Raw genomic sequence first — 12,436 nt, forward strand, 5'->3', positions numbered from 1 at the left:
AAAATTTGCAAGACTTGACCTTAATGAAGGAAAACTAGGTGTAACGGCAAGGGCCTCTTACCTCAACAATGATGGAAAGACTAAAATAAGTGGGTCACATTCCAGGCACGCACCTGCATAAAAAGCAAATAACCAGTGGAAGCTGGCTACTAGAGGCTCATACCTATAATCCTGGAGACTCAAGAAGTCTCACATCTGAAGGCCTTGGTTTGAAGCCACCTGGATAGGAAAGTCTATGAGATCCATATATCTCTACTTTGAATGATTTCTCATGTAAATGTCCTGCTACCATTTCTAATATGTCAAAATCCAAAATAAATACAGAAAATGGACAATAACAGAAAGGCAGACAGAAACTAAACAAACCAATCTCAGTATTTATTGCAGTTTATTAGTGTACCTATCTCTGGGACTACATCAGAATATTGAAAATAACAGAAAACTCTAAAATATATGGTATCAGGTAATTTGCACAAAATAAGCATATATTTTGTTTTAAGAAGTTTTAAAAGTTAACACAGAGTATGAGAATCAAATGAAGTAGTTTAATATCACTTCATTTCATAACATCCTGTAATAATATGTTCTGATTTAAGATACTTAGTTTTAGATCCTTGGACACTCCTAGTATGTAGCTCATGACAATGTATTCTGTATTTCACAATAAGTAAAAGAATGGATTATAAGTGTTCTCATCAGAAAGAAATAACTATTTGAAAGGATAAAGTAATTCGCCTGAGCTTCTCAATCTATTATATATGTGTTTTTTGGAACATCCCATTGTACATCACAAGCGTATATAATTACTATTTGTCAATTAAAATAAAATTCAAAATAAAACCTAAAAGGTAATACAAGCAAAACCTCAAATCTGTTCAGTTGCACATTTTCAGATGAAATCCTTCCTGTATAGACCAATATAACAGAGTTTTCAAGGACCTAAAGGCAAGGAGTGTTGCTATAGGGATTGGGGTAACAGTAAAATGAGTAACAAGTATGGCTAACAGTAAAAGTATAACTGTTTTACAATTTACACAAGCATTACATTCCTAGGGGCTGGGAGTTTGGCCTACTGGTAGAGTGCTTGCCTGGTATGCATGAACTCCCAGGTTTGATACCTTGGTACCACATACATGGAAAAGCCTGAAGTGGTTCTATGGCTAAAGTGATGGAGCTCTCATCTTGAGAGAGCCTAAGGACAGTGTTCAGGCCCTGAATTCAAGCCCTGAGACTGGAAAAAAAATTACATTCCGATACAATTGAATGATTCTGATAGCCTTGGAAAAAGTACTTTGAATCTGTTTATAAAACTGAATTGATTTCATGCTTGGCTAATCACTCTCTTGTTTTGGTGACTCTTCATGAATGTGATGTGTGATGTGTGATGTGATCAGGTATATGATGTTCATAGAACAGTACTTTGGTGATGCAGAACAGCTCTACCCTTCACAGTGCATGTGGTATCCCTGGTCCCTGGTCCTAATTATTGTCAATACATAGAGCTACAATGTCTTCTGGGAGCTTTCCTCTCTCTACTGTCCTTGGGGATCACTGGTCTAATTTCTTCATAAAAATTAGGCTAATACAATGAGTGATTGTTGTCTTTAATGCACTACATTATCTCTCATCTCTTTTGCTGTCCCTTGGTTATCTCATATTGTTACAGTATTTCACCTTGTTATCTGATATATTGTATATAGGCTTATTTGGTTATTTGAAATAGGATAGGGAAGGGGGGAAAACAAGATGAGGGGTAGGGGTGGGGGAGGGAAATGGGGACCAAGACATGAGAAAGGGTATCGATGTTTGTGAAATAATGTACATTCTGGTGAATATAATGTAACCCTTCTATTAATTACAATAAAATATATGAAAGAATAGGCTAGTATATGTTTGTTTATTTTGGCCTAGAAGTCAACAATTTACATTGCTTGATCATTTTCTGGCAGCTGTCATTCTTCATGGAGATGAGTACGTAAGGCTTAGAATGGGAGAATGGTAAATGATCTGATTCTGGAGACATGGTTCAATTCTTGCCATTGAACAAACCAGTGGTATTTTCTAGACTAGTTCTTCCTTTTGAAAATCCACTTCTGACATAATTATAAAACATCTGGATATCTTTGGGAATTAAAAGAATGAAACAAGATAGACAATAAATGACAAAAATGGGTGATTTCTAACAAGCAAAACAATCTTAGAAATGAGAAGAGTGGGGATAATGAAGATGGTGGTAGCCAGGAGGCATATTTGATTCTGAATGATTCTATCCACCTGGAAGATTCCCAAGCACTAAGCAATGTGAGATGATGCACTTGCACTGAAGACAGTAACAGCAGGTGTTCTATTTATTTTATCATACACACACATATCTATCTATCTATCTATCTATCTATCGATCGATCGATCTATCTCTCTCTATATATTTACCATATATGTTGCCCAATTCCTTACTATATGTATTGCAAAAGAGAATGAAATCTGCAAATACTGCAGATAATAGATTCTTTCTATGTGTACTTTATTGTGGTAACACTGTGGGAATAAACTTCAACCATTCATCAAATCAGCCATAGCTCTTAATCTTGAGAAAATAAAGGGATCTTCTTAGGTACTGATACTTAGTATTACTGAAACCAGAAAATTATGCAAAATTATGGAAAAAACTGATGAACGACAGCGAGGTGGCATTTAAAATGAGTATTTCCTGCGAAATACTCCAATTCCTTTAGGAAGTTCTAGTTAGATCAGAAAATTACGGTGGTCTCTGATGTGATAGGTGGTAGGGGGTGGTATTCATCAAAATAGCCCTTTAATGAGGCAGGTTTCCCTTAGCCCCAGTTTCCACATTTACAATATGGGAATTCTAACAAGTCTTTGTGTGTGTTTCTGAGGGACATGAAGGACAGAAGAACCATAAATGCACTAATATATTGTCCCACACTTTGTAGACCTTTTGAGTTCACCTTTTTTTCTCCTCTTCTTTCCCACCTTCTGCTTTGGGTCTCCTTTCTCAGTTCTAACGAGAATGCTTTTCTGGTGGCAGCATCTAGTGCTCTGGGTGCCTGGGTGGTGACTACATGGCTTCAGGTCTGCCACAGGAATGCTTAGAACTTTAAATTCTTCTGAAACTTCGGTTTCCCTTACCCCTGTCATTGCTGGTGTTTCCCAGAAACTAGAAAAGTCTTATTCCTGCTTGGGAAGGGTATGGATCGTCTTTCTGGAAGGTGTCAGTCAAAACAGGCAGAACATTTAAAGGAGCTGTCACATCTTTCTTGTGAGCATAAACAGAGCTTGGTATTTCAGTCTAGATCTTAAACTGACTTGAACTAAAATGTTTTGCACTCTAGCTGCTACAAACTGCTTTTTTCTGGATTGCTGAATTTACAGTTTTCTTTGGGATCCTACTGAAAAATCTAATATCCCTTTATTAATTAATATAATCTATGGGAATGCTACTTCATTAAGGCAATGCTATCTTACTTTGGTGTTGTGTGTATATTCACACAGTTGTAAATCTCTGTAAAGAACTCTGAAGGACAAAAGGTCACTTTAGCATTAGCATCATGTGGTATTATGCCAAAAGTTTCTGGACAATTGCCTAGCTGAACTTTCATCATCATAAGAAAGCTATAAAAAATCCATTGAACAAACCAGAATCTATGAAAGTGCACACTGCAGGTGACTAATTTGTTGGATAATAAGTCTTTCAGGTTAAAAAACAAAATTGGATTATCACTGGTAATAACAAATATAATTTGTTTCTGTACAATTATGTTCTATGTGCCAGGCTAAAATGTTTATATGACTGTTTATAATTCTTATTTTCTCTGCTACACAACATTTTTATCCCAAATGTTTGAGAGGGGGAAAAATAAACTCAAGAGAAGTTAAGCAAATGAGGTCACCCAGAGATAGAAAGCTCAAATTTAGGATTGTGTGTTACTAAAGCATGCATCCTTTCCAACTTTGAAAAACAATAATTAATGTGTATCAGCTGACAGACTCACAGACATTTAGTATTGCAAGAGATTTGTGATTTGTGATTTTCTTTGGGAAAATCAGTAATCTTAGAGAAACTGAAGCTAAGAAGGGCTCACTAATGATGGCTTATAGTACACAGAGAGTTGCAAAGCAGGTGCTAAATGCCCCACCCAGCCCCAGCTGGTAGCCAGTGGCTAACAAGGCCACTTGCCCTCCAGACTCCCATCACCTTGAACCTTCCCCACAGGGCCCACTGTTCTGGACAGGTCGACTCCAGGATGTTGCATGCTCATTCCTTTTGATCCAATTAATACATTCCAACTTTTTCAATCCAATTTAGTTCAAAGACTATCACCTCTCTGAAGCCCTCAGATTCATTATTACTCTTTTCCAAACTAGTCAAGAATAATGAGTAAAGGAACATGTTAATAATTGTCAACAATTACTGTGGGTTTATTCTCATCTACTCACTCATTTATTCATCCCACAAACATGTATTAAGGCCTTATAACAGGAAAATAATTTTCTAACTTCTATACATGCATTACGATAAATCATTCTTCACTGTAACCCTGTGAGGTAAATACAATTGTGAACATAAATTTACAAAAGAAAAAAAACATAGATCCTAAAGAGATATACTATTTTCTCTCTCATACTATTAGTATACATTAGTTGAACAAACTGTTTTATTTCGATATGCCCACACAAGTGTATATCATTCTTTGATTCAGCTCATTTTTTTCATATATTTTTTATTGTAATTAATAGAAGGGTTACATTATATTCACCAGATAGAAAGTGCATTACTTCACATACATTGATACCCTTTCTCATGTCTTGGTCCCCATTTCCCTCCCCCCAACCCTCATCCCTCATCTTGTTTTCCCCCCTTCCCTATCCAATTTCAAATAACCAAATACGCATTTATCCAATATATCAGATAACAAAGTGAAATACTGTAACAGTATGAGATAGGAATCTGACTTCCATGGTCCAGCTGGACCCCAGGTATATAAATTACTAAGGTATCCACAGCATCCTCTGAAACATTGCTTCATTTATAAGCTGTGATATAGAATTCTCTGCATATCTCGAAACATATGTTAAAAGCTCTAGGCCATTGTAGACTGAAAACCCAAATTTTGCTTCCACAGAGTGTGGTATAGATCACACACTCCATACATGCTAGTTGAATGAATGAGTGAATGATTTTGACTCCTCCCTTCTTTTTCCTCCTCCCTCACTGCTCTGTGCTTCCTCATTGCATGCAATGGGAAGGAATGCCACACAGACCACATAGGTGATGTAGGATTCACTTCTGAACACAATTTTCCATGATTATGAACCATGATTATGGTTCTATTAATTGTGCAGATCCAAATGGATGGTAAACCTATTTGACATGAGACAGAAACTGCTTTTTCTAGACCAGCCAAAGAACAACATAATGATAGAGTCCTGTTGAGTTCGCAGCACCCCAAATAACAGGAATTTGGCAAAAAGCCTTGGGAAGAAGTCAAATTATGACCTTAAGCTTCTATTACAGCAGCCGGAGATCACACTGTTTGTTTCCACATAATATAGCAAATATCTCTAAGGGCAAGATCCCACTCCCGGACACTTGCCACCCTAAGGCACATTCTGTTACATATGGGTCTCTGGCTATTCTTCTATGTGCTTTACCAGGGATGCTAACATAGTAACATTAGCACTCATCCATGGTTTTATCACATTTTACAGAATATCTGTGTAGTTAAAGAGTAGAAAAATGTTGAGGCAGGTTTACTTCTAATTGATGCATGTATACCCAAACTTTTATTTTGATAGTATATCTATGCTTATGCATATCTGCACAGTTATATTATTTAATGTATGTCTGTACTTTTGAGCATCCACTGGAAGTTATGGAAATGTGCTTTTCATGGAGAAATACTTTATGCAATGAGAGAAAAAAACCAGCCTTTTGGAAAAATGAGCTAGTATATTGCCAGTGAGGAACTATGAATAATGCAGAATTTTAATTTTTACTACCTGTATGTATTTGTGAATGTATTCATTACATGTACTTTAAATACCCATGAGATGTGTTATCACAAGTATTTAAACATTAAAATGCATGCACATTTTTGTATAAATATATTTAAGTCTATTCAATGTGATGTATTTGGATACCTGACCTTGGGGAAGAGAAGGCTAATCCATCTATCATGGTGCTTCTACAGATTTGGGCTGAGAAAAAGTGGAGGAAAGGTTCAGGTGGAAAGAATGTCTCATTAAAAACTAAAGTTCACAGATCATGTTTGAAGGTCACTATTCTCTCCTGCCAATAATAAAGTACATATGAATGAGGGAGAAATATGCAAATATATGTGGATATATATTTATATATGTAAACAACCATATACATGTATTCATTTATCTATTGATAGTTATAGATGTATATGTACATAAGGATTGATATTGGGTTGCCTCAATTTATTGCCTGCTCATATGTAACTAGATCTTTATCAGTGGCTAGAAGTCTAATTTGATGTTTTTAAAGCATTAAATGGCTATATATTTCAAGCAAGTAGGAAGCTGATTTAGTTAACAGTGGAGGAAGGGAAAAGTTTCCTTCCATTAAAAAAACTATCAAGATTCTTTTTGCAAATATTAGAGATTTGGGGTTGGGAAATTATTATTTGTTAAAGAAAAAGTGTGATACATCTTTCATAAGAAGAATGATATAAAGCAAGTTTGTTTTCTCTGAACAAAAAGAAATTTCTACATATGGTAGATGTTATTAAGTTTGTCTTCCTAGCCTATGTGAATTCTGAGCAGTTAGTGTAATCATCACAGAAATATAGGGTAAGTAACTTAAACTCAAACTACTGTATTTGTTTAAAAGTATATAGAGTCTTCACAATTTTAAGACTGCTTTTTTAGTTTGAAATCTGATAACTTTAAAGGATAAACCTCATTTCTTTTGCAAGGGTCCATTTCAGGCTAAGCTAGCTTATAAATCAAGATAGTTATACATTCTATTTGTCTAAGCAAAGCTTATAATTTCATCTTCATGCACAGAAAGCCATATGCACACGGCCATGTATAACTGAATTAACGGCTCTGTATTAACAGCAAAGGATGTATGACATCCTTGGAAGTACTTTCTAAAAACTATTACCAAAATTAAAATGTCCTCTACACCTCTCAAAGATAATCAGATTTTTTTCATGATCAATGCCCACTTCGCAATTATGCAGAAAACAGCAAAAAAATGAGGATATTTCTACAAGCACAGCATTTTTTTCTTTCCAGTGCATGCTTAAGGACAGTCATTGCTCTGTATTTGTGGCAGCAACTACAGGTGCATTTTATTTATATTTGTGGCACTTGCAGGAAGTTGTTTGCTCTCCTTTGAATGGAAACAGGAAAAAAAACCTTGCGATTTTATTTCTGGCAAAATGCTAGTAGTTATAGAGGAAGAACAATTTAGGAACCAAATTAAATAAATGCGTACATATGCCTTAGAGATGCACTATAAGGATTTTTCACATATTGCTTCTCTGTGAATAAACAAAATGTTTCATTATATTGTTAAATGTAAGCACTATCTTGTTCCCAATTACTCTTTTCATCTTCAATATTACTATATTTTAATAGTCAATATTATTTAATATGCTATTTCCTCTTTCAGAGCTGAAGAAATATACACTATTTAAGAGGAATCAGACCTTCTATCTGTTATGATTCGTTCTGTTTTATTGCCCATGCTTAAAGAAATAGCAGATATCTGCTTAAAAGTCATTTTTCTTTGTATTCCTCAAAAAAATACTAATTATAAAAGTCCATACCTGAAATAAATGTGCCTTTGACTTTAAAGAAATAGATTAAAATCAACGCTCTTTGGATTCCTCCAAATTCTACTAATTTTAATAGAAAAGCTAGTCGTGATTATAAAGAAAAGTCCTGCTAAAAGAAAAAAAAAAACAACCAAAATCGAGTCTCCTGAGGAGAAGTTTAACTTTGGAGAAGTCAGTGAAAGCCACTGCACTCAGCATCCTTACCCCAAACACGTGTAAAAAAGGCAGATTTTGAGTTTTGGGGCCTCACATTTCCCAAACAGCCAAACCCAATGAGGAGGAGGAGAAACTCTCAGCAAGGCTTCTAAAGCATCTTAACCTCACACAACTTTCTTAGGCTAGGTAAGGGAAAGTTATAAGGAAAAGGCTCACCTGTGCAGGGCTGAACCAGCCCTGTGGGCAGGTACAATGATCCCCACAAGTCCCCTTACCCTTGGCGCTTGTCTTGTGGGGGCTTTTCCGCACACTGTCCCACAAGGTGACCAGCTTGGTCCTGTTGGAAGCTGGGCCCCCAGATCCCGAGGAAGGCATGGTCTGAGAACTGTACCCGAGTCCCTGAGGGGTCCTCTGCCAGCCACAGGCGCAGGGGCCATCCCTGATGAGGGTGGGCGCACTCCTGCCGGCATCCAGCCCCTCTGACCCCCGGCTGCAGCTGTGTTGCTTGGTGAGGTATGCATTCATGCTGCTCTGAGGCCCACTCTTCCCTTTGGTCAGCTCTGGACACACACACAAAAATGTCTCCTGCCTCACGCCCCTTTCTTCCAGGCAGTTGTAAAAAGTCTCTTTTGCTTGTGGAGCCCTCAGTATCTTTGACAGCTGCTATCAGGCGCGCATCGTGGGAGCAGCAGGAGCAGCCAGAGAGCAGCTCCACACAGCATTATCTGCGGGCTGGTAGCTCTTTGTCAATAGATGACTCAACTCACAGAGCAACTTGACAGTATCCCTGCTCTAGGCAGAAGCAATCAATGCTCCACACAGCTGGGCTACAAGACTGTACACAGTGTTACAAGCCCTCTTTGGAAGGAGCCCCACACTAACGAATGCGCTTCATCATTTGGCAGTCCCACTTTTTCCTTCTCCTCCCTGACCTACCACACAAAACACAAACCTCAGGAAAGACAACTTCTGATCAGACTGAGCAGGGGACCCTGCTTTCCAGTAGCGATGCACAGAAGCTGAAACACTGTAGCTTATAAAGTAGGAAAGGATGGGGAACGGCAGTGTCACCATTTACAGAAATACAACTGAAAAAAGATATTTGCCAGGATGTTGATCAAATCAGGAGCCTCAACATTAACGCTAATAAACATTGATTTGTTGACGGGGGAATGGCCTATGTCAGAGATTTATGATCAATCCCTCTTGAAATATAAAAAAGTATGTATCTGAAATAATTATCTTTCAGAAAGCAAACCTATATTCTTATGAACAATTATTAACCTTTTCTTATACAAAATAAGACAAATTCTAACGTCCAAAACTTATGGGTTGACTTATTTTAAAAGTCTTTTTCCTTCCCCCTAATTATTGTGAGGATTTCCTTTCAAATACTTTGCCACAACAAATACATTAACCACAAAGAAAGTCTCCATTTTAAAATGAAAGACGTAGCCAATTCTGCCATGTAGTGCTTTGGTTTCCAAAGACAGAAATGTCAAAATCTTGCCCCGAGAAAATAAGTGAAATCTATCCGACTGAAAGCAATTGCCTTCCAAAGAGGAAAGGATTTATTTATTTAGTTAATTAGTTAGTTTTTGCATGCCTGCTGAATCCATTTGGAGTACTGTCAGCAAAGAGAAAGGCTCAGGAGCACCATGCTTCGAATTTTTGTTGTTTTGACAATTATTGTTTAAGTATCTCCCCTTATCACACATACCCAAGAAATAAAGTTAGTCTTTGTCTTCTATGCAGGGACAGAGATGATGTGATCCCATAATCTAATTTTTTTAGCTATTCCCAGTACAATATCATCAGATCTGCCCTCTCAGTGGCCTGAGCAGAGGCTGGGAAAGAAGACACCTCATTCTAGCCTGAGATTAACAAGGTGCTTCTAGAGGGCTAAAGGTCAGTATCATGTTCTATGTTTCAACACCAGGGCAACCTGTACAAATCCCTGTTAAGTTTTAAAATCCTGAAAAAATGAGAAGAGATTTCTATTTCCACATAGAGTCTCAAAATGAACTTTTCCCAGATGCTTTACAAGGGGTTACTTTGAGTATAATGATGGTAGAGGAGGCATTTAAAATACTTCCTTGAAGAATGCTGGCTCATATACATAAAATAATGACTACGCATCATAGGAAAATATGTTGGGAAAATACATTTTGGGAGAGATAAACTGTTTGGGGGAGAATAAAATGTGAGAGGTAATAAATGTATGCTTAATAGATAGACAAATTGTAGGAAAGATCATAGGAAATAAAGGAGGTGACTGAATTTTTCTCATAATAATTCAGCATTTCTGCCTAAACACAATCTATTCCTTTGTAATTACTTCAGTGCTGGTTTTTAAAAAATGGCAAAAAAATCCATTGCTACTTTTGTTTCCTCAGTACTTGGTATATATTTATTTGGTAGGAGGTAGTCAATATTTGCTATTAGATTCTGGACTAAGCAAATACATGTAACATATAGAATAATTAGAACAGTCTTCAACTTTCCAATGCTGATTTGAAAGGAAACATGTGAAATAATAATTAAAATTATATTGAGTAAAAATGATCAAAAATATGCAGACGTGAAATACTAGGCAGAAAGAAAAGATATTAGTGTATTTTTTTTTCCTCTTGAGAGATCCAAGGAGAAGATCAATACTTGAAGAGAGTTACATAGAGGTAAACAGATCACCATAGAGGATTCCACTGGAGAAGGCAAAAGAAATCTCCTTTCTTCCCTCCCTGATTCCTTCCTGACTCCTTTTTTTCTGGTTCAAGAGATAATGCCAGAAAGGCCTTTTGGGTTAGATGACACTTGTCTTGTGTCACCACGATGCACACCTACACACTAGGAATTGACATGACATGGTGAATCCATCCTTCCTAAATGAGAATGTCAGGGACTGAGAAGTTGGGTGTCTCTTAATCTTCTTGAAACATCGATGGTTTCTCAGGCAGATATTGCTCAAACGCTCATTGGCATATTGAGGAGCACAAGCTTTTCTCATCCATTTGCCTCTCAAATGTAAAAATCAGTCTGCATACAAGTAAGTCCTGGGCATCGATCACAATGTTATAAAGATATGTGCAGCACAAAGTGCCCTGGCTGAGCACTCTTCAAGCTATTGCGCATCTTCCCAGGAACTCGAATCTGTTATGACTGGGTTCCTTGAAATGAGCTATTTCTTCCCAGCACACAGGCCCTCGAATTTTTCTTTCTATAACCACAGCATGTCATTTCTTTGTAAATGTCTTATGCCTCATAACCAATGTGATTTTCTTCCAGAAATATGTAAGATTGTAATAAATGCTCACTGAGCTCACTAAAAGACTATATAGAACTAATTACTTCAATTAGTACCTTTCAACTATCTATCTTCACCCTCCCTCCAAGGCTGCTCTTTATAAACAGAACCTTTGCCTTTCTCAGACTGAAGACAGAGCACTGAAACATGAATACATCCAACCAGCCCTCTGCACTATGAGACAGACCCACTCACCATAATCCAATTTAATCAACTCTAATTGGACAATTATAATAACCATGAGATGACATAAAATTCTAGGGAAAAAGAAATTAGTGATTCTCAGTACATATTCTCCTCATCATTGTGATTTAACACGGGCAGATGGTACACGGGGCAGTAACCAGATAAGATACATCTTCGTGAACTCTCTCTGACCTGGCAGTTATTCCACAGAGCAAGTACTAGTTTTCAAATGAAACTGCAATGCTAATATTCTGGCTTGATTTGCTTAGTAAAAACAAATAGACAACTTGAATCACTAGATTATACTCCCCTAAATACTAGTTAGAATTTTTGTCCAGATAAGATTTCCTTAAAATCTTTTTTATTTACTTAGGGTTTTTTTGTTTTGTTTTGTTTTTTATTGTAATTAATAGAAGGGTTACATTATATTCACCAGATTCACAAACATTGATAACCTTTCTCATGACATGGTTCCCATTTCCCTCCCTCCCCACCCTCGCTCATCTTGATTTCCCCCCTTCCCCATCGAATTTCAAATAGCCAATTAAGCACATATAAAATATATCAGATAACAAGGTGAAATATTGCAACAATACAAGATAACCAAGGGATAGCAAAAGAGATGAGAGATAAAATAGTACATTAAGGACAACAATCACTCATTATATGGCTTTTATTTCCTTATCCTGGAGGTCCTTACATTTAGTGTCATACTATTTGGCCTTATGTCTCTAGATTTTGTTCTATTGTAAATCTCTGCCTGGAGAGCCCAAGGTTTCTAATGATTACGACAAATTAGGGAGACTTTTGGGCCTATGTTCCTTTGAGTCTGGCTTGGTTTCTTTTTTTTGTTTTGTTTTGTTTTTTTTTTTTTTGGTCAGTTGTGGGGCTTGAGCTCTGCGCCTAGGCACAGTCCCTGAGCTTCTCAGTTCAAGGCTATTGTTCTATCACTTGAGCCATA

The 12,436-nt window shown here is 36.9% G+C and overlaps 1 protein-coding gene across 18 annotated transcripts in view; it reads right to left on the reverse strand.

Moving 5' to 3' along the window:
* Nucleotides 1–12,436, reverse strand: part of Dlg2 (discs large MAGUK scaffold protein 2) — a 1,918,473-nt gene that overhangs the window by 755,266 nt on the left and 1,150,771 nt on the right. Inside the window, exon 1 of one of the 18 annotated variants that reach the window (XM_090348526.1) lies at nt 8,202–8,525. The exons of the other annotated variants lie outside the window; for them this stretch is intronic. Coding sequence (XP_090204652.1) covers nt 8,202–8,510 — 309 coding nt within the window. The 5' untranslated portion in view covers nt 8,511–8,525. Of the gene's footprint in view, nt 1–8,201; nt 8,526–12,436 lie in introns of those variants that run through there. 18 annotated transcript variants of the gene reach the window in all.

This window comes from Megascapheus bottae, chromosome 16 (assembly GCF_031878675.1).
Source record: "Megascapheus bottae isolate mThoBot1 chromosome 16, mThoBot2.hap1, whole genome shotgun sequence".
Taxonomy (NCBI): domain Eukaryota; kingdom Metazoa; phylum Chordata; class Mammalia; order Rodentia; family Geomyidae; genus Megascapheus; species Megascapheus bottae.